The sequence below is a fragment of the Drosophila elegans genome, unplaced genomic scaffold, assembly GCF_018152505.1.
Source record: "Drosophila elegans isolate 14027-0461.03 unplaced genomic scaffold, ASM1815250v1 contig_476, whole genome shotgun sequence".
NCBI classification, from domain to species: Eukaryota; Metazoa; Arthropoda; class Insecta; order Diptera; family Drosophilidae; genus Drosophila; species Drosophila elegans.
The window spans coordinates 12,954,369-12,976,666 of record NW_024545863.1 but is presented as its reverse complement, the minus strand read 5'-3'; the positions used below and the strand labels follow the sequence as shown (position 1 = coordinate 12,976,666).

The 22,298-nt window shown below is 42.0% G+C and overlaps 4 protein-coding genes across 8 annotated transcripts; all 4 read right to left on the bottom strand.

The window, feature by feature from the left end:
- Positions 1–1,373: 1,373 nt before the first annotated feature.
- On the bottom strand, positions 1,374–10,405 carry LOC108148396 (neuropeptide F receptor). 5 transcript variants are annotated; one of them, XM_017275428.2, is made up of 6 exons: positions 8,637–10,405; positions 5,159–5,528; positions 4,927–5,096; positions 3,263–3,839; positions 2,938–3,190; positions 1,374–2,007 (listed from the first exon to the last, which is right to left on the bottom strand). In XM_017275428.2, the coding sequence occupies exons 1-6, from the start codon at positions 8,637–8,639 to the stop codon at positions 1,992–1,994; spliced, it is 1,389 nt and encodes a 462-aa protein (XP_017130917.1). In that variant the 5' UTR covers positions 8,640–10,405; the 3' UTR covers positions 1,374–1,991. The 5 variants fall into 5 exon arrangements, with proteins under 5 accessions (XP_017130917.1, XP_017130914.1, XP_017130913.1 ...); XM_017275425.2 differs by having other exon boundaries at positions 2,938–3,839; positions 8,637–8,947; positions 9,747–10,405; XM_017275424.2 differs by having other exon boundaries at positions 2,938–3,839; positions 8,637–8,947; positions 10,204–10,405.
- A 581-nt stretch (positions 10,406–10,986) lies between these two features.
- On the bottom strand, positions 10,987–12,396 carry LOC108148203. The gene is made up of 2 exons (XM_017275110.2): positions 11,347–12,396; positions 10,987–11,288 (listed from the first exon to the last, which is right to left on the bottom strand). The coding sequence occupies exons 1-2, from the start codon at positions 12,371–12,373 to the stop codon at positions 11,092–11,094; spliced, it is 1,224 nt and encodes a 407-aa protein (XP_017130599.1). The 5' UTR covers positions 12,374–12,396; the 3' UTR covers positions 10,987–11,091.
- Positions 12,397–13,162: 766 nt separating this feature from the next.
- On the bottom strand, positions 13,163–14,587 carry LOC108148214. Its single transcript, XM_017275125.2, has 2 exons — positions 13,554–14,587; positions 13,163–13,493 (listed from the first exon to the last, which is right to left on the bottom strand). The coding sequence occupies exon 1, from the start codon at positions 14,567–14,569 to the stop codon at positions 13,670–13,672; it is 900 nt and encodes a 299-aa protein (XP_017130614.1). The 5' UTR covers positions 14,570–14,587; the 3' UTR covers positions 13,163–13,493; positions 13,554–13,669.
- Positions 14,588–17,661: 3,074 nt separating this feature from the next.
- On the bottom strand, positions 17,662–18,975 carry LOC108148251. The gene is made up of 3 exons (XM_017275166.1): positions 18,576–18,975; positions 18,169–18,291; positions 17,662–18,105 (listed from the first exon to the last, which is right to left on the bottom strand). The coding sequence occupies exons 1-3, from the start codon at positions 18,973–18,975 to the stop codon at positions 17,693–17,695; spliced, it is 936 nt and encodes a 311-aa protein (XP_017130655.1). The 3' UTR covers positions 17,662–17,692.
- Between the last annotated feature and the right edge of the window lie 3,323 nt (positions 18,976–22,298).

Here is a 22,298-nt window from a genome sequence, read left to right as displayed (position 1 = left end):
TGAATCTCTGTCCCATCAATTGGTATGCAGAGAGGGTCTGCGGCTAACCGCAAATATTTGCGAACCTTTGCTTTGAATTTTATTCCAATCATTAATTTCACTTTTACTCATAAATATGCTAATTGCCAGCTCACGCCGGTTCCGTAAAATGTTCGATGACGATACACTCACACCCAGAATGCTTTTGTCAGCATTGCGTAATCTGCATGAGAAGAAAGTGAGCTGGGTTTCCATAATCAGCACTCGATGGAGATGGCGATGATGGTGTTGACCCAGGGGAGCGGAAGGTGCGGAGCCGGCTGACTGTGACAAAAAGTAAGGTAAACACTTTCACAAGCCGCAAGTGCATAAGACCGCGCTGAAGCCCGTCAAAACAAACGGCCAACGGGCCGTTGACAGTTTTACAGCAGCAGCCTCACCTGTCGCATCACGCATTCCCCAAAGAAATTTTTAATTAGTTTATTTTATTTCTGTTTCATTTTTCACGCTGCCTGGCGGGAACATTTCACTTTTCCGTATGATACATAATTCACTCGCCACCGGTCACGTTTGTGTCACACGTTGACGAACTGCCATTGCGAACCGAGGGAAGATGGGGGCTGACCTTTCGCCCATGGCGTTGCAAAGGCCTTAATTGAAACGTAATCAAACACTAATTTACCTAACCTGACACCCATCAAAAGAAGCCTTCGCCAAATGCGGGCTAATGAGTTCATTATGAGTAAACCAGAGACTGCCTTAATTGGGGCTCCCAATTACGTTGCAATGATTTTGCTTATCTCACACATTCTAATTTCAAAGGTTTTTATTTTTTTGTTCGGCACATACTTTTAAAGAAAAACTTTAAAGAGAATAGATATTTTAGATCTCAAACTTCCTAAGGGCGATTTCTATAAATAGGCATACTTACAGTTCGCATGCTTAACCGCTATTTTTATGGGTCGTAGGTTTTTATGCTGCGGCTACTTGAGTGTCTCGAACCCCCAAAAGTGTCAAAGGTTAAGTGTTGGGCGGGTCAGCTGCTGTTTATAGCTGTGTTGTTAAACTGGTAAACACGGTGTCCCGTTTTTGCACACTTACTTAAGGAACATGCAACATTTTATTCCTTAAATGTTTTAAAGTCTTTAAAGACACGTTTTAGTCTTCTCTTACTTACGATTGTCATTCCGCACAAAAGTCCTTGTACCTCTAAAGTACCCATTATTACAAATTTTTCAAGGGAAAACAATCAAAATTTCCATTCAGTTAAGAGCCCTTGCGCATTTAGTTCGAACACTCTTTGCAGTTCAATATAAATCTCTAATTACCACTTAACAGGCACTCACTTTTCAAGTTGACGCTTAACGCTTTTTAGTTTTATTAAAACAACTCTATTATGCAGGACTTGTAAACAACATTTATTAAAATATTTTATAGTTTTTGCGTAGAGTCTGTCATTGAAAGACATTAAACATTTTACATTCGGATGTTTTAGAGCTGCTGACATTTATTTAAAAGATTTTTTACAATTACGGACTATATTATAAATTCACATGTGTTTTGTGACTTTCAAGTTATCCTATCATTAGAGAATATAAACATAACTTCACTTAAGGCTAATCCTATGCTTAGATGATAACAAGAAATAAATAGCTCTGAGAGAAAATGAAAGTGTTTCCTAGGAACTTTTTAAATGGAACTTATTCGAGGTCTTAGGCGTATTCGACTTATCAAATACCCGAAATTCAATTGGGGGCTCAATCAATTACTTTCCGGCATTCGATAGCAAAGTGTTCAAACGAAAGTAGACCTTAGACTTAGTCCGACATTGATGGTGGATGTGATGAGATGCTCGCGATTTCTACTAGTTTTGTGTCTTAACTTAGGTGTAACTCAGCTTGGCTTTGGATCACTGAACAATATATGTTTTCTGTAAATTCTAAGAGCGAATCGGAAGTCGCATCACTCGAACGCTGCTCCAGCCTCCCGCTGCTCCAGGATTGATTGCCAATTTAGTACTGTTCCAAACTGAAAATGTGTCACAGAAGCTGGGTCATAATCGATGGCTGCTCAAGGCAAATAATGTCACAACATGGCGACGCAACGACAAGAGTTACAGCTCGTCAAGGCAACGACAAAGGGAATTGAAAAGCGCATGCATACACTGAGAAAAAATCATAGTCAATCGAGAAGAAATCATATTTGGGATAAACATTAAATCAGAAAGGGTCAGTCTCTAGCGTGAATCTGTTTTTGATTTTAAATTCTGTCTTGTTCTTATTAAAAAAGGACATTTATATTTAAAATTTATATGCAGAGAACAAAACCTTTTATTTTAAGGGGTAATAAATATTTAATAAAATTTAAAAATTAGTATAAACTCTTACTTTTTACACCTGAAATGAAAGGCTTAAGAGTATGCCAAAAACGAGTCTCAAAGAAACAGAAATTTTGTATAACTCAACATGATTGAGTAAACGAATTTCAAAAATAAAACAATATTTTTTTTTCAGTATAACGACCTGATGGCATAACATAGCAACAAGTAAAAGAGTTGATAAGGACATGTTTATTACAAGTGTTACCAAAGGAAAAAGTAATTTTATCACTGTAGCCCAATAATGTTTAGCGAAATAAACTGTGTATTGGCATCGAACGGTTCGTCCTCATGTTTTACCTTAATCAAACCCCATATGTACTTTAAACTACCTTTATGACCCCACTCGAGACCGAGACGTGCAATTAGAGAGTCTGAACAGCTGAGATTAATCCCAGTGTGCACTGGCAATGACAGTTGGAACAAGTGAAACGTAAAAGGGAGCAGCAACGACGCTTGGAGCATGCAAATCCAATCAGCCCAAGGGGCGGACAGAGGGACACGGATGTCCTTCGAAGGTGGTTGGCATGCAGATGCAGATGCAGACTGAACATGGGACTTGGGAGTACCCTGGGCTTTACCGCGGCATCAGTTGGGTGACCTCCGAGGGCATGTTCTCCGTGAGGGCCACCGACTCGGTGATGGCGCTGCGCAGTCCGCCCGCGTGATGGCCTCCGGTCATGAAGTCGGTGGCCGCCAGACCGGTGACACCCTCGCCGCCGACGGTGCCGCTCTGGGCGCCGCCCGGACCCAACAGCTTGAGCTCGCCCCTGGAGAGGTCGGCGCCGGCGCCCAGCTTGCGACGACGACGCGCCGCCGAGTGGACGTTGCAGCCTGTCGTGTGACCGTTAAGAGCAACATTAGTGGGTTCAGAGCAGTGGCAGAGCAGTTCGTGAAATTCTTTACGGAAGTTGTCGTTGAGCCAGCCGTAAAGCAGCGGATTGGAGCAGGCCGAGCTCATGCCGATCATGTGACAGATGGCGTAGCGCACCAGCATGTTCTGGGTCACGGGCGAGCGCTCCATGTCCGCGTACAGGTTGAAGAAGTTCAGCGGCAGCCAGGACACGCCGAAGATGATGGCGATGCTGATCAGCAGGCAGTTGGTGCGCTTCATCCGCCGCCCGCGCTCCACCTTCCGCTGGGCGGAGGCCGCCTGCACGGCCACCACCGTGATGCGGCTCTTCAGCTTGTTGTAGATGCCGAAGTAGGCCACCGAGACGATCAGGATGGGCACCAGGTACTGCACGCACAGCGAGAAGATCGAGTAGTAGAAGCGCCCGTTGCGACTCGGCCAGTCCTCGATGCAGTACGGTATGGTGTCCTGCAGCCCAATCTGCTGCAGCAGCGCCGGTGTGTCCGTGTTGATCAGCTCCTTGTAGACGAACAGCGGCGAGGCCAGCAGCAGGGCCAGCGCCCAGATCCCCGCCAGGATCGTCACCGCGCCCACAAACTGCAGGCTGTCCCGGGTGGGGTACACGATCACCTGGAAGCAGAGTCAGGGGGTGATTAAGGTATTGCAGTGGGTTACAGACTCGTCCCTGCTTGAGATCTATACCAAAAAAATAAAAAAAATCTGAAAGCTTAGTTTTAACAAGTGTTTCTTGAAAATAAACTACAGACAGTATTAAAGTATTAGGATTTATTTAATACTAAATAATAAAACCACTACCCTTTTTAGTTTAATTTCTATACAAAGAGTCTGAAACTATAGTCTAAGGCCCTAATTTTAAACCACATAAGCTGTATTTTGATTCCTTCGAGATATAATTTCATCTTTTTGATCAAATTTGTATGCCCATTAGTTTAAAACTTATGTAACAAGATAAGTTTATTTGGCAAGTTTTTTTTTAGGGTAGTGATTAACATGTTAAAAATATGGAAAAAATAAATATCTGACTAATGAATTTAAAATTGTCAATAAATATTACTTTAAAATATGAAATCAGAATATTAAATATTAAAATTTTAAAATAATGTGGAATATATTAGATTTGAAATAGATTAGATTAGATTTGCCACGGAATTCTTAGTTTAATCAGATGGAACGTCATTATATATAGGTAAGATCTGACAAACTAACAAAGAATTCCCAAAACTATTATAAACACCTCTCGAGAAGTAGAAGTATCCCCTCAGAAAATTAAATATCAAGTCCTTTTGCGAACGGTTTGTTTTGTGGGTCCTGGTGGTCAAATATTAAATTAAAAATCCTTATTGGTTTGTTCAATAAATAAAACCGAGCCACTAGCTTAATTATTTTTCAACGACCCTTTTTTTAAATGTTCTGTTCAGTGAACAATACTTATTATGTGCAAGGACATATAAATTATGTACAATTAAAATCAATTAATTGTCTATCTGGGACCCACACCCACAAATTTAATGGTGGGTTAAGCATTCGTGTAATCACCAAATATTTACTCAGAGCCCATCGATTTTCCCTCAACGTCAAGTTTAATGGTTACAAATTGAAGCCATTTTCCTCATTAATATCGGAACATGACTTGCCCCACTTTGGCCCCATTTGCATACTAATACTGGCATTAAAAGAGGCTCGAACGAGGACTAACCTGATAGCGGTCGAAGGCGATGGCAGTTATGGATATTGTCGACACGAAAATGCAGAGTGCCTGCAGCATGGCAATCGTTTTGCACAGGATGGAGCAGGAGCCGTAGGGCCAGTACTTGGACAGGATTTCCATCAGGGTCAGCGGCATGGTGACCAGGCAGAGCAGGAGATCTGAAAGTCCGCTCGGATGAGAAACGGATTTCCGCCGGCGGAGAGGGGCGATGGCGACTCACCCGATATGGCCAGGTTCAGGATGAACAGGTTCCGGGCCGTGCGCATGATGGGCTTCCGGACCACGGCTATGACCACCAGCGTGTTGCCCAACGCCCCGAACACAATCAGCACGCCGTACATGCTGATGAGCATATGATACCAGGGACTGTCCACGGCCCGGTTGCTGAGGAACCTGTCGATGAGCACCGGGTCCAGCGGCCTGCTCCCGGTCTCGTTCATTTCCGAGGTGTTGACGGCCGTGGCGTTGAGGGCGCGGGCGGGACCCAGGTCCAGGTAGTCCAGCGGATGCCGGTCGTCGAGATATCTGCCGCTGTTGCTGCTGCTGACGTAGCCGCTGAGGTGCTCCGCCGTCTGGTTCATGCTGATTATCTGGAAAACATTGTATCGTTATATCCAGAATCCGCTGCGAAAGTATCCGCTTGGCGGGGAAAGCCGGAGGAGGGCGACTTGCGTGCCACATCACTTATGATTTATGAGAGTGGCTGGCAGCACACGCCACCCACACATTTCGCCCAACTGCGGATGGCACATGCCACTGGTTTATGGGGCCGCCCAAAAAATATGAGGCAATAACCATATGAAAAGTTTGTGCTGTGCCAGTAGGTGGCCCAGCACCAAAGGATTCTATGGGTATTCGACATGAATGAAAGTTCTGATGCCTCCTTCGCAGGCAAGCACTGGAAACAATTTCGGGTATAATTGTAAAGACATCCAGTTTTAAAATACAATTTATTAGCTTTGGTAATTAGACTAAAATAGATTAAAAATATAAATATATTGATTTGATTGAAACAAATATTTTCAATTTATTTTACACAGGAACCACACAAATTTCGTTTTCTTCAAAGTTTGGCTTACTCGTTATTATGGTAAGCATGTCATATATCTTAAGGAATGCTAAGAAAATTTGGTTATCTCGTGCATTTATGTGAGAGCTTAAATTAAGGGTTTTTCGGCTCGACAAAATGACAAATGGTTTCTGAAGGCAGATTAAATAAATGAAAAGGCAATTCACAGCTCAGATGGATTGATTTAGTTAAAGAAAATCTTTGCTTTTGTTCATCTAAGCACAATTACAGCACTTTGTTACACTTTTTTGTTCAAATAAATTAAACCGATTTGCTTAAAAGACAAGCTTATCTGGTCTTTAACTTTTTCGGACGAAAGCTGTTTGGGACTTTGACATTGAGACTAGAAACCGGCCCTTAAGCTGAAAAAACAATTTGAATTTGCAGCCTGAAACCTGCTTTAAGCTTATGAAAAATACCATAGTTACCCCAAATAACACTCAGTTAAAATTTTTATTTTAAATGACATAAAATTATAGCTACAAAGAAGGGGTTCTTTTCCCTATTAAATCGTAATCTTGATAGGGAACGAATTTTTCAGTGCTCTAAATTAATAACAGAGTTGAGAGATCTCAGGGCGTGATAAAAAGTTCAAACGGTCTTGGTATTTGCCTCTTAATGCCGTTTTGAGCAAATACAAAAGACACGACTCAAGGGACTTGACTCGCAAATTATCTGCCACAGGATAACTTTCACAAGGCAAAATCTTTAACTTTGTCTTAAAGTTTTGCCCATTTCTTCACATTTTCAAAACTTCTCTGCGTTCGCTGTAAATTTATGCATTATGTCAATTTGAAATGCGAGAGTTAGTTGCTTGTTGTCCCTCGTAAATATTCATGCATTACCCGGCGCCATAAATTATGCAGCACATCAGGGCGAGACATGCACTTAATTGGAAGAAGTCAAGAGTGCTGTTCCCAGGGAAATATGCGTTTGATGCCTGGCATTTGCCAGCAGATCAAGGAATCGTGGCGTCGAGGGACGGCAGTCAGATACAGATACAAATACGGATACAGGCAGGTTGTAAATGACGACATTTGCTAAAAATAATTGTGTAATTTTATGCGCCAAATGGCTGCGCACTTGTCAGTATCGATAAAAGCCGATGGCTCTGCCGCAGGTGAGTTGGGTGAAGCAAACTTATGGGGGCGCCTAAAGGTATGCGTTACCAGCTGACAGCTGCGATAAACGGGGCGCTAATAAATCTCACCAATCGGGGTATTAACTCGCCAGATAGCAGGGTGGGGGATTGGTGCTGAAAACGAGCCGAAGACAAAGTTGTCATGGAAATTCAATTTCAAGTTAGCCGGCACTTAATTGACTAACATTTGCACTGCCAACTCAAACATTGGCCAGTCCTAAATGGAAAAGTCTGTCGACCGCAAACTGGCCAGTTTGTAAAACGGTCTGTCTGTTGCAATCCAAAACAGTTTTGGGGATTGGGATTCCCCTTCCGCCCCAGGCGAGGGCGTAATAAAAAAGTTTTCGCCCAACAAAAAGGAGCAGCGACCGAAGTTGATCACCAATTTGTCGCAGAAGTTCCAATCACAGTTCGAGGAACTGACTTTCAAGGTGGAAATTGAATTTTCATGTATTTTTTTTCCCCTTGCTGCCTTTTTTTGTCGGTTCCTTTGGAACAAAGGAGCGAAGTTGACGTCAGGAGAATTATGTTAAGTAGCCTCAAGTTATCGGCAGTTGTCACAAATTTGGTGTAATTTTTGGCAATCCGAAGTCCTCCGGCCTTTTCGCTTCGCTGCATGGGCGGAGCGTGACAGAGATTTTAAATGCCAGTCAGCTGGGGAAATTCGATCGGATTCCAGCCTACTGGCGTTCTGACTCAGCTATTTTTGTGATTTATTTTTGGCTGGTTTCTTGTTTCGCCCACAACAAGATGAATTTTATTGCCGCTTGTGCGATTTGTTTGCTGCAAATACTGATTGGCCCCTGCCGGCTGATGAATTTGTCAGTTCGCACAGTACGTTTTTTTATTAATTGAAGGCGATTTAGTTTGAACATGGAAGGGGTAAGATCCTACTGGAATTGGCCTCATCTGTTTGGATGGTCAAGACCAAATTATTCATTCCGAGAATGATGTGCTGTGCTTAAGCGGCGACATCTGGCCGAGTGCGAAACTGGGTTTCTAGGGAATTAATCATCTAAGCTGCTTAAGGGCTGAGCACATTCGTGTAAATCCTTTGCAATTTAATCATTTTCTTTGCGCCCTCAACACTTCTTAGGTGTCAAAGAAAAGCCACTGAGTCCTAAGCACTTGAGATAAAAATAAAAAATTCATAGAACAAAAAAATGATGATTGTGTAACCAAGACAGCAATTATTACGTAAATTGATATGCTTTCGCAAGACTTTTAAGCCTTCTCCGAGTTCTTCAAATTGCCCACAAGAAGGGAGCATTATTTTGAAATTTGTATGGTTCCTTCCCCAGCAGTTGGCCCCAATGTCAAACAAATGGGAATTTACAGAGCCATATGGCTAAGCAGACCGACTTCGCCCAAAGCAACTCAAGCAAACTTTTTCATTTTAGGAACAAAGTAATTTCGTTCCGTTTGACATCTACTCCGAAATGGCTTCGTCGAGTTGGCTTTAAGTATTTATATTGCAATTACACTCACCATCCTTCTGGCAATCTCCTCCGCCCCGGGGATATGTATTATATAAGCCGTGGAGTGTAGTATTGTTCTTTTTGGCCGACGGTTGTTGTCTTTTCGCCTGCTAGTGACTTTCAGTTTTTTTGGCTGTTGTTCAACTGTTGTTCATTTAGTTTCCAATTCGGACTGCACTTGGGGATTTCACTGTTTTTGTCTTTGCCGTCTTAAAATTATAAGAAATGGAAGCATTCTTGCTGAGGACGCCTTTGTTTCTGGGGATGCAAACTTCTAGCTTTTAATCTTCTCAACCCGTCTTGAGACAGCAGCCAAGTTGCCTGTCAGCATAATAAACTTAATTAAAATTGTGCATAAATTCACGAAATTGAGCCAAGTTTGGGACACAACTTAATCCTTGGTGCTAGCAACACCCACACCAAAGCTAAAAAAATGTTTGCTCAAGACTGTTGCAGTTTTAAAGTGCCTTTGGGGGTTGCGTTGCACTTTTGCATGCATTGGTATGCATAACTTTTTGCACTTTTTGCAGACTCGGTCGGATGTTTTTGGCCCACTTAAACAATGTTTAGCTTAGCATTTGTCTTAAAAGCTTTACTTAGTTTAAGGCTCTACTTATAAAGGGGACGCTTCAGAACAAATGAGCTTAAATGTACTTTTAGCAAGTATGTTGTTGGATATTAAACTATTTAGGGGATTATAATTGACAAAATGTAGATTTTTCTTGAAAACGTTTGCACTTATATTGAATGACACAATATGTATTTTTATAAAAACCTAAAATGTTCGTTTTTAATTAAATTTTTACAAACTACAAAAATCGTATTTAGCATTGCCCTGTTTAAGATTAAAAATCAAAAACATGTCGTAAAAGAAAGTCATTTGCCATAACGCAATTATTATTCAACGAAAGCTCAGGTTTAACTATTGTACATATGCTGGCGCACACAATTTGTGTGGCCTCAGATGGTTAATCCTTCATGTAATTTTCATTATAATTGCCCCAATATTCCTGTCAGCACGTAGGTGCCCAAAATATGGCTTCAATATAATGCTAGATATATGCTTAATTATTGAAAGTCCATTAATAATGCCATTAGGCAAATTGCTTTTCGGCTGTACATTGTATTGAACTGCAGCACTCGTTTACATCTCATTACGCGCGATGCACATTCATTAATTTTCCATTGAGTGGAACGGAATCGGTTTTCGGTTTCCTGAGCTCAGTAATTTTGGCATATTATTTATTCTTTTCCTTGGCCGCACAAGTCACTTTTCATTACAGATGGAAAAAAATTTCTTTTCCCGGGAGACTCGCGCTGGAATAATATTTTCTTTCGATTAATTCGCCACTTGCAGTTCCGATTCATTGAAGCGCGTTCGGGAGAACAATCATAATAAATACCGACAACTGCGGAGCGTCCGGCAGGCCATTAGCGAATTTCCGCGGCCCACTTACGGATCAGGGTACGAAAAGTCGTAAATGTCGAGGCTCCGTGCGAAATCTTCACGCTTTCCACTTTTTAATGGCGGCGCATTGTTGGGAAAATAAACACAAAACACAGCGACGAGGGCATACCTCTCAGAATTCGTAATTCCGTTTAGATCCAAAGAGTTTTTCGACGCATCCGAACGCCTCAAAATTCGAAATAAATCTGCGGCCGCATTTTAATTATTTCGCATATTCCACGCATTTTTATTACAATAACTTTCGGTGTTTAGTTTGGCTGTTTACTGATCTCCGATAACCACACGCGTGCACAGTCAGCGACCATCTGTTGGCTTTCGGTGCGCATCCCCTGCTTATAAAGCCTCGTCCCAGTCGATATATCTGTCCGATTTCCAATGTGGCGGAGTGCGAGTTACGTATACGCCGCGTGGCACACAAAGGCCGCCATCCGTGCGACTTTGTTTTGGTTCTCGTCCATCAGCTGTGCGGAGCTTTCTTATCACTGAAGCTGGGGGTGGAAAAGCTCTGCACATTGGGTTAAGGTTTGCCACAAATTCGCACCGAGTTTCCATTTTGTCTACCCGACGATTTGAGTCACATCAAGTAAGTTTTTAGTTATCACTCGAGGCAAAAGGCTATCGCACTTAATGGTTCCCCGCCCAAAATGACGTTATATGACATTTTAAACTAATTTGATGTCTGCTCATAGCTTATCTAGTAAAGTATCCGCTTATAAATAAATGGGTATACAAACATTATCACTGAAATTATCTTAAAAAAGTAAATAAAAATTTGTCACCTTGATTGTTATCAAGAATTTTTTTGAACACTTTTTATTCAATTGCAAATATAAGAAATAATAAATAAATAAAATAAATTATATCTAAATTAAAACTTATCTAAGACTTAGTGCTTTCCTTGATAAAGTGAATAAACGGCTTTTTTGTTTACTTGTGTATTCATATAAATTTATATAGTTTTGTTTGTACACTTATGATAAAAGTAGGCAATCCTAGCCTACTGAAGATCCAAGAGACCCTTGCTGTCAAGAATAGCCAACAATTTGGTTGCACTTCTGAGCACCACTTCACTTTCATAAACGGATTTCTGGAACCGAAGTCCTTCCGGGGTTTCCTTGTACAGACTCGAGAAGTCCGAGGTCTCCTCACTGCCATTGTAGATCATAAAAGGCTTAAAGAGGTGCGCCATCAGACCTTAGAAATATCAAAGGTTAAGGCAATGTCTTAGGCCGATAAGTGTCACTTTACTTACTCATAAATCGTCGACGCTCAAACTGGAGCTGGTACTCCTGAAGGCTTGGGAACATACCCTGGTACGAGAACCTTTCGAGATTAGCTTTCAGGGTGTTGTAGTGATGCTCAACCAGTTCGGGCTCCTTGTTCCGGACTTCCTCCCTCAGCGAAGTGGTGAAGAAGTAGTGCAGATCGTTGGCAGGCGAAGTACAGTTGCTGAATTGAAAATCAATGGCTACGACTGTCTGGGGAATTCCCGCTTCATCGTACTGGAACATGATGTTGGTGGTCCAGCAATCGCCGTGGTTCAACGTCTGCAGTTCCCCTTCCGCCACATCATAGACCCGAGCTCCGTACTCCATGATGTGCGGCCACAACTTCTCCAATTTGGCGCCATAGCTTTGCTTCAAATTGGGATGTCCATTTATGAACTTCAAGAATACTTTGAAAATTCCCAAGTAGACTTCGGTGTAGGCCTTTTTGTCTCGCGAAAAGAAGTGCGTCGAGAAGCACTTGGTCAGAAGTTCCGGATGGCGCTGTTTAAGGATTATGGCTGCGGCATGGAACTTGGCCAGCATTTCTACAGTCAGCTTGGTGTGGGCCAGATCCAGCATCTTCACTCGGTCCGCATTGACGTACTTGTACGGCGCCAGGTCCTCCAGTATCATGGTGCTGTACTGCCTGTCCACGGCGATGGCATCCGCAGTGAGCTTTCCCACCAGGCCAGCTTCTGCCAGCAGCTCCTTCAGCTTTGGCAGGACGAACTCGTACATGTCCATCTCTCGCGTGTAGAGGTCGTACTCGAAGAAGACCTTAGCCTGGGGCACATCCTCGGGAAGGGCCTGCTTGACAATGAAGGACTTCTTTTGCTCCGATCCATCGCCCAGCTGGTAGTCCACGTGGATGCGGGTCATGATACCCACGAAGTTCTCACCCTTTCCGGTCGCCGGCTTGGCCCAGATTTTGAGGACCTTGAGCCCATCGTCCTTGTAATAGGCCCTCAGCCGGGGCTGCAAATATTCCTCGGTTAGCCAGGTGGGAAGCATTGTCTACGCTCTGGGGTATCTCGTACTTCTGATGTCTTTGTTGCGAGACTCACCTTAATATTATGACGAAACGGGGTCTTATCAGACACAGTCGCAATTAAATTCACCTACGATAAGCTTTGTAATGGTAATTCGCATGCTATCGCCATTCTCAAGTGAATTCTCAGTTATACGAGGTCATTGTGAGATTGCGAATTGTAGAAAGACAAGTCATTCTCCCTGGGTACTGCTTGAGATTCGTCTAATCATTCTCGTTCTCCAAAATTTTATTGAGTCAAACACATAAGCCACAATCTTTATTTTGGTTTGTCCGTATATAAGCAGTGACTGCAGGGCGCGGGATATCAACTTAATATAAACGAATACAAATACCAGTAAATTATTATCTAACCTAATGAATCCTATTTTTCAGGACAATGCAAACGAACTAAATCGTGCATCTCCTAACTGCTTTTTACCTCCGTCGATAGAAATTTAAACATTGTCATGAACTAAGAGTCTTGAAAAAATATAAAGTGGATTGACCGAAATTTATTATTGACATTTTAAATTGCATTTTTATTATTGCTATTTAAAATTCAAAGTCAAATCTGGATAAAGACTAACAGAGTCATAATCATTTTCTATTTAATTATTGTCTTAAAGCATGCGCAAAAGAAGTGAACAGTCAGTTCAATCCGGATTTTATCTCTGTCTTAAGACGTTTCCACAATTATTTTTGTCTTGAAATAAAAGTCTTGAAAGACTACTCAAGTGGATTGTGAACAGAATAAAACCTTTTTAATTACACATTTATTTCGTTATCAAATTTATTTAACTCCCAAGATATTTAGGCAAATATAGTCTATAATTAGAAGTACAAAATAGAATAGCTAATGGTCCCAAATCGTGCTGAATTTTTTTTGTTATTACTTAATCTTAATTTAATGAGCTTCCAAAAAGCCCTTGGCATCAAGGATGGGTAATATTCTGTCGATCCTTCTCTGGATCTCCTTGCTTTCATACATCGAGTCCTGGAACTTGATGCCTTCTGGAGTATCCTGATAGAGATTAACAAACTCACAGTCCTCGCTGCCTTGGTATACCATAATCGGTTGAAACACGTTAGCAATTATAACACCTTTAAAAAAATAGATGTAAGAATGATTGAGGGCATGAGTAACTTTATTTCTGAACTTACTCAAGAATCGACGTCTTTCGAACTGAAGCTGGTACTCGAACAGACTGGGGAAGACCCCCTTATACGAAAGAGCTTCCAAGGTATTTTTCAGAGCGTAGTAATGACACTGCACGAGCTCAGTTTCCTTCGCTAACACATCGATCTTCAGGGACGTGCTGAAGAAGTAATGCAAATCGACTACCGGAGATGTCCAAGATGTCAATGGGCAGAACTGAGGTGGGGTTGCCCTCGTCATCATACAGGTACATCACATTGGTGGTCCAGCAATCGCCGTGCACCAGTGTCTGCAGGTCCTTCTCCCCCACATCGACAGATCGGGCAGCATAGCCCATCAAATTGCCGATGATGTCCTCCAACTTGTCCGCATAGCGATTCCTCAAGTTCGGCTTGGTCTTCACGTACCTAATGAATGCCCTGAACAAGCCGACAAAGACCTCTCCGTAACCCTTTTTTTCCCGCGAAAAGAAATGCGCTTCGTAGTTTCGGTTCAGGATATTTGGCTCGCGTTGCTTCAGGATAATGGCAGAGGCATGGAACTTGGCCAGCATGTCCAGGACGAGCTTGGTGTGGGCCATGTCCAGTTGCTTCACTCTGTCGGCATTCGTGTAGCGCAGCGGAGCCAGATCCTCCAGGATCATGATGGTGCGCTCCCGGTCAACGATAATGGCCTCGGCCATTAGCTTCTCGTTGAAGTCAGCCTCCCGGAGTATCTTGGCCATCTTCGGCAGGACGACATCGTACATCTCCAGTTCCCTGTTGTAGACATCGTATTCCTCGAAGAGTTTCGCCTGGGGAGCGTCCGACGGAACGGCTTGCTTAAGGATGTAGGACTTCTTCTGCTCAGACCCATCACCCTGCACGAAGTCCACATAGACACGGGTCATCACGCCCACGAAGTTCTCGCCTTTCTCTGTCGCTGGCTTGGCCCAGACTTTCTGGACTCTCAGCTTCGGGTCCTTGTGGAAATCCTGAAGGGCCTTCTGAATGTACTCCTCTGTTAGCCAACTCGGTAGCATAGTGACTGTTTCTTGGCTGCTGCGATCTCGCGAATATGGTCTTATAGCAACTGGACCCGCTTTTATATTCTGAGCAATCCAGCACCAGTTTTTTATCAGTCAAGTCACGATAAGCTTGGTAATATTAAAAGATGCCAGGCACAGCCCGAGATAATTACTATATAGTCTCCTTTTAATCAGTTCTCTTTTCGTCTGTACAATGGCGAGTGCAGCTTTATGGCCAGATGACGCAGCGAATTTCATTATAGCATTTAGCTACTACTAAAATCTAGGGGGCAAGATTTGCAAATGTTCGTTCCTTATACGGAGATTGCTATACTCTCCTCGAAATTTTTTAAGAAAGAATGTCAAAAACAACACAATTCTCCTTTCTAAAATATGTTTATAAGAACACCCATATTTTTATAAAACCAACACATCAGAATTCGTCGAGCTAAGAGACATCCCATGCCAAATACATTATAAGATTTATTTGTCTTAGAATCATCATGGTCTTTTAGAAGCATTTCCCTTAACGTGACGAATCGAGTTAACTTCTGAGTTGTTTCGGGTTAACAAGATTTCCAAAACACGTAACTTCAATATCTGTATAAAGTACTGGTACTGTAGGATTAATTAAGTCAACAGACAGAAGTTTTCAACGCAAACGCAACATTTTTGACCCAATAACGTATATATATCCTTGATCAGCAGAAAAGTCGACCTAGCTTTGCTAGTCTGTCCGTCCGTCCGCTTTTACTCAAACTAGTCTCTCAGATTTAAAACTTTCTTAATCACACTTTCAAAAAAGTATTTTTTTCTTAGCAATAATGCAAAACCTATCAATATTATTGACCACATACTGCACGGCACCCTTTTTTTTAACCTATGTATTAAAATGTATACATATATCTGCCAATGGTTAGAGCGACACTTTAGTGCAGCCATTTGTTTGGCTTTGCATCAGGCCATAAATGAGAGCAAACAGATGAATGTGCGCACCGATATTTGCCGGGCTAAATCATTTACATGTGTTGTCGGCAGATAGCAGCCAGTTGGCCCGAATCGGACTTAAGTGGCATTAGTTCGTCCTATGGTGGGGAAATATTCCAATTGATTACGGGGCGTGCGTAGTTGGCTGGCTAGCAATCGGCATGGCATGGCTTCTTGGGAGTCCGAGGCAAATTGTATTGCAAACAAAGGCAGGCCTCTGATAAGGAGCTGGTAAACATCGGGCCAAAAAGAGCCGCCCGCACATTTTTGGCCCGCGCCAGCTGTTCGAGGGACGGAGCTGCAGGGCGCGTCTGTTTGCGGCATAAATAAAATGCAAAAATAACAAATAAATCTATGTTGGAAGCCAATGTGTTTCATTGTATTCGCAAACAGAGAAGTTATTCTTGGAAATCTATTTAACTTGTGAATCGATAGTGCTGGAAATGAAGAATGACGATATTTTGGGGCTGTGAATTTAAAAAGGCGTTCAATAAAACCATTTGGTTTCATAAAATTAGACTAATATGTAGTTTACTTTTTTGGATCCCATAAAATGAGAACCTTATTATCAATTTTTAAATTTAGGTAAGTCAACTTACGCTTTCATACGATATTTGATTCGTTTACAACTTATAATTAAAATGCCAGAACATGATAGACTTTCTGGCATAATTCCTTGGGAATTATATTTTTTGTTTCTCAAACACGTTAGCGGCAATTGTTCTATCAGCTTTCCTTTCAGCTTTACCCAATTACTACAAGTGTACTTTAAATATTTATGTAAAGTGTCAGCCATAATATCTTAAGTTAATTGCCAATTTCAAGGGCTAAACATTTATTTTCGAACTGTATAGTTTAAAGCATTTCTAGACACAATTGAACTTCCATATTTTGGCCCAGGATTGAGCGTTAGTAAACAAATTGATTCGACCAAATTGAAATGGCTTCTCGGAAGGCAAATCCCCTTTGTTTGGTAAACAAAGGCAATGGCACTGATAAGAGCCCGGGTAAAAACGAGTGCCCAGCGCCACTCACACGTTTTTGTTTTCATTTTTATTTGGCCAGCGGTCTCTGTGGGAAAGTGCTTGTTTGCTTTCGTCATAAACAAATTGTTTTATGCCTAACCGAGAATTGTTTACGTTGGTGAATCCAAGGGGCCAGAGGGAAAATTATCTCAGGAAAAATCTTTTAAACTTGTATCATCACTTCTGCAAGAATTTCAAATATTAATAAGCTAGCAAGCAAACATCGTGTGCAAATGTATTATTTTGATTTATAGGGGATGGCTTTCAAACAATAATTAGTGTTTTAATTTTATGTTGGTTTTTTTTTTTTTAGATTTTTCGTTTGTCTGAATTGAGATTAAAGAAATGTTTGATTACATTATGAACAGGGAATGAAAATAAACACTCCTTTTTTTTTTAAACTCTAAATTAGGCACTTATAATATCAGATTTAAATGTTCCATTTAGTTGCTTCTTAGATCATCCTTTGAAGAACGCAATTATCTATTCTTTTAATTTTTGAAGTATTACTATATTTACCCATGACAAAATTGGCATCATTTCCAAAAATTTGTAGTATTAAACCCTTTGCTTACCCCAGTTCCTCCAGATTTTTATTTAAGCTCTGGATCGATTATGGTTGTAATAAATTTCAATTAGACTGACTTGAGTTTAAAGGAATTTTTGATTAAATTATGAACAGAAGAGGAAAATAATCATTTTCTTGATGTTTTTTAACTTGAAAAGGAGGCACTTAAAATAGCAAAGCATAGCAAATATAGAAGGTGGCTGCTATTTATATCATCTTTTCAAGTGCGCAATGATTTTTGCATGTTTTTTTTTATTGATTTCGTTCGTAACCAATGATTATCTTTCAATTTTGTTATATTTATTGGGTTCCTTATTTCCAAAAACCTCTTCAAATGTTTTGCTAACGAATTTTTAGTGTGAAACACTTTGTTTCGCCCAATTTCTCCAGATTTTGATTGCAGCTCTAGATCGCTTAGGTTTGCGCGATAAAAATGTAATAAATAACTTTATTAGGATACAAATAAATTACTTAAGCTAATGACGACGACGGCGTCGGGTAACAATTCACTAGGTTTCAATGTTGCTGGCACAAGTCCATTTGGCTCTTCGGACCCCCCTACTGTATTCGCTTGCTGATCGTGTCCAGATAGTTGTGGGCGTTGTAAGCCCTACTCGTGGCCCAGTCCTTGCTGTAGGTATTGCCGCCGATCTCGTGAGGAGACCCGGATCCGGAGCTGTACGGGGAGTAGGAGTTGGAGTAGCTGCTGCTGCCCACGAACTGGGAGTAGTCCGTGGGATCGTTCTCGTAGACGTGCGAGTGCGTCTGCACCAGGTGCGGATGGATCTTGCACATGGTCTTGTACTTGAGGTAGTGGATCAGCCAGCCCACGCCGCCCACCAGCAGCACGTTCATGCCCAGCACGCCCATCAGCATGCTCACCAGGGTCATCTTCAAGTGGGCGATCTTCATCAGAATCACCAGGGGCAGGATGATGAGCCACTTCTTCTTCTTGCGCTTCAAACGGGCCTCTAAAGGGGGAGAAAATATCTAAATGAATTCGGGTCTGGGAATGGTATTTGGTCAGAACCCACCGGATTCCTCCATGACCCGCGCTCCACTCTCGCTGGACAGCTTCAGTTGCAGTCCGTGATTGCGCCCGAAAGTCTCCATCGCCCTCTTCAGGAACTTCAGCACCAGCGTGAGCTCGCTGTCACCTGCAAAACAAACACGGCGGCGGTTAATTAACCGCACGAGAAATGCGAAAGAGCCAACGGCTATAATTGCTCAAATTAATTTACAGCCGGATGGGTGGTAAACATCCGCGCAGTGGGTTATCCATTCAAACAAGCAGTGAGTGCTTCGGATACTGACCAGGCGCAGGTGATCAATTACACTCCCCGACCGCCGCACAGAGATCCGAGCTGCGGATTGGACCGAAAACAACTTTCGATTTCGGTCGCAGACGCAGACGCAGACGCAAACCCTGACCAAGACCCACCTTCCAAGCTCTTGGCGTCGTTGAACACGACCACCTCGTCGGCGGGCTCTCCCAACTGGACCAATCTCAGCCAGCGACCCTTTTCCGTGCCCAAATCGCGTCCATACTCGTTGGGGAAGAAGCCGAGACTGTTGGTGGCCAGCTTCCAGATGAGCCTGCTGGCCTTGTACTTGATGCAGGACACCAGGCTGCGGGTCTCGAAGCACTGCTTCTGGTTGCGGGCTATGTAGGCATCGCCCTGGCTGGCTCTTGCCGCCGAGGATCCGGCCGAGGATCCAGCCGACCTGGCCATCGATTCTGCCAGGGAAACGGGCAATATCGTAGTGGTTTCTTCATCGGCGTGGCAGTAGTGGAGCAGCACCAGCAGCAGCAGTGCCAGCACAATGCGACACAGCAGCATGTCTTGGATGTGATTCGATGTGACCGCGTTGATATGACTGGGATCACTGGGGCACCACCGCACGGCTGAGTGGACGAGTCGCAAATGGCAGCCGATTTGTGCTGGCTACTCCTTTTATCGCGCAGCCGCAACCGCAGGCCAACTCCAGCTGCAGCTCTAGCTGCTGCTCTAGCTGGTTTTCCCAGCTAATGTTCATGTGCAGTGTGCAGTGTGCACCGGAATAGCAATTCCTGCTGCCACTGCCAATGAAACTTTCTGGGTCAGAGCGGCTCCAAGAGGCGATTGCTCCGTGGCGCGATCAGCGATCCGCGATCTCTGATCAACGCTCGATCGGCAACAAATTGAATCGCATTGTCGCGGGATTATGAAGCCAATGTCGAGCAACAGGCAACCGCCAATTGACCGCCTTCCCGCTGCGTGTACGTAGTGTAGTTTAGTGTAGTGTAGTGTAGTTTCAGTGAGTCGTCCCAATGAAAGCCAACGAAAGTGAATCGTGGTGCAGAAGTATAACCATATCGCTGGCCCGGCGCCAGTGGCAGTGACAGGCAAACAGGCAAACAGGCGATCCGGCGAACGATGCCAATCAGAATAAGTGCAAATGTGCATTTATGCGAGTTTAAGCTGGCCACCGATTGGCTATTGCATCGTGCAATTTGCATACTTCAACTAGGCCTGGGAATGATTTGCTGAAGCTGGGCAAAGACCGTCTTAATTACCGACCGCAGACACGGGATGCTGAATGCTGAATGCTGAATGCGAAAGTTGTTGTTGTCGGAGATGCTTTGCCAATGCCCCTGTTGCATTATTGACTAGTGAAAGTAACAATTGGCGCAGCTTGTTGACTCTTTTTGCTTCGAATTCTCGAGCGGCGCTGACTGACACCGCTCGCAATGCAATTGATTGGCCTGCAGATGGTGGCCTGCTGCTGTCAGTGGTCGCACTTAATGACAATGAGGTAATCGGATGAAGTGACTCTGGGTTGGCTTTCGGCTAGAATCCATCGGCCCCGCAGCTGCGAAGAAAGTTGTCCGTTTTCTGGTGGCCAATTGGTGTAAACATTGTTGTTTTAAGCCAGCCTCGAAAATATTTGGCTGGCAAGCGGCCAGCAATTATTGCCAAAACCCACCCCACATCCAGCCCGATTTAATGGCTACATATTAAATCACGAGGCGCACGCAAACGTGCGGGTATTTGGAGGATTTCGGATCACGCTCTGCAATCCACAGCCCCCAAAACCACTTTTACGAGAAGTTAACAAAGGCGGTGAGAGGCTGAAACCGAGACCGAATTGCCTGGGTAATTAAGTAAATCCAAGTGCCGAGATTTTCGGGCCATTTGGCTGCGGCAGCAGGCGGCCGGATGGGCTGATAATTGTCAAAGTGCCAGTGGCCAAGGAGAACTGGCCACCAGACAGACCTGGGTCGTAAAGACGTGGTTATGGCCTTGACCAGTTTGATAGTGAAATTTCCGTTCGGGGGCACCTGTCTGATTGGATTGATCCTCAACTTTAAGTATAAAGCTGTTAAGCAAACGAAGAATCCTTAGTCTTAATCGCATTTTATTGAGATACAAAATTGACGGGTTTGGGACTTTCATAGCGTGTTTTTCTCAAGTGCACCCGTTCAATTTATTTGCTATTAAAAATTATTTGCTCGGACGATAAAAAAATGCCTCATCCTTTCATCCTTAACATTTTATGGTATATATACATTTTATTTCCATTAAACTGTTGAAAATAGTTTTTTATATAAACTCTTTCTCCTTCAAAAAAATAAATTAAAAAGTTTCGGTAAGCTGAAGTTCATATACCGTTGCAGCTATAAGAAAAATGTATAAGTCCTCTTGTTCCAGCGAATTGTATTCTATATCAAATTGGATATAGTAAAGATACATTTTAAAATTGACAAAACTGTACAATCCAACAGCCTGTTCCAAAAGTGGTCCGAAATCTGAAATCGTGACGATCTAAAAAATCTTAGGCTATAATCGTATGCGTGCAAACTTCTGACTGAAACTATAAAACCCTTGCTTATTCATTTTCGTCACACAATTTGATATCAGATATTTTATATGTTGAAAGAGCGATCGTGACGATTATTTTACCTCGTTAAGTAGTGTTTTTGTTTGACGTCAGAAGTGTTTGTTTTAAATACCCCACTATTGTGAGCATGGTTCTTACAAAAAAACTTTTACCTATACTTGAGTACTAATTTTTTTTTACAAACTACGTTTGGCAAAACTTTAAAGCTAAATTAACGGTGAAGAATTAAAAGATTTCGAATGGTTTTAAGGGACGAATCCTATATAATATGTATGCAAATGAAGGAGAAGAACTAAGATATCCTGAAGAGTTTCTTTCTGAAGCACGAGAGGCTTTAAAAACTCACCTGTCTACTGTTCTTCCATGTTATATTTTCTGAAATATATATTTGTGACAGAGGATAATCTTCTTCAGCAGTTTTATTATATATTATTTGTTATTATTCATCAATTGATTTATCCCTTGCTGTGTTCAGCTAATAAGCCAACTCTCCTTCAACAGGAGTTAATTGATTAATTTCATTACTCTTACTACTATTGTAAATATATATTGATGATAATGTTTTTGGAAACTAATTTAACTATGTGAACATAAACTGTTTACATGTGCACGCGGGGTCTAAACATATATGTAGAAATATATTATATTATATATTCCTTATAGAGTCAAAACAACATGATTTTTAAATTAACTCAGTAAATTCCCACATTAGTACAATTTGTATGTTGAATGGTATTATTACCTTTACTCCTTTTTTACATGCAGTACTGGCGCCATCTTACGTTCACTATTGAAAACAGCAAAGCCAAGCGTTGCCACCTTAAATTTGCTTCCTTGACCTACCGCAAGAGGGCGTCAAACCACACATGTAGAATACATGTTATATTAATGTAACTATTTAATAACGGTTGTTCGAAAATAAAATTAAACAAATAAATTGTTTACTATACTGCACTTTCCGATTGATTATTATCTAAAAAGAAAACTTTTAGCCTAGTCAAAAACGAACTTAATAGCTAAGTTAATCAAAAGCCATTCTTTATTATTGCTCAAAGTGTTCATCAATAATGAAGATCCGTAAATCTCATTAAACATTTAGCTAAATGGTTCCGAATGTGATTCATTCTTCTAAACTAGAAAAATGTAGGAAAGGTTTTTATAAGCCATCTCTCCTTTAAAATAAATCTTAGAAAAAACACAGTTTGATGTATTCTTAAAAAACGTAATAGGAATGGAATGTATTTAACAACTTAGGAATAGTTTTTAACAGAGCTTAAGACAA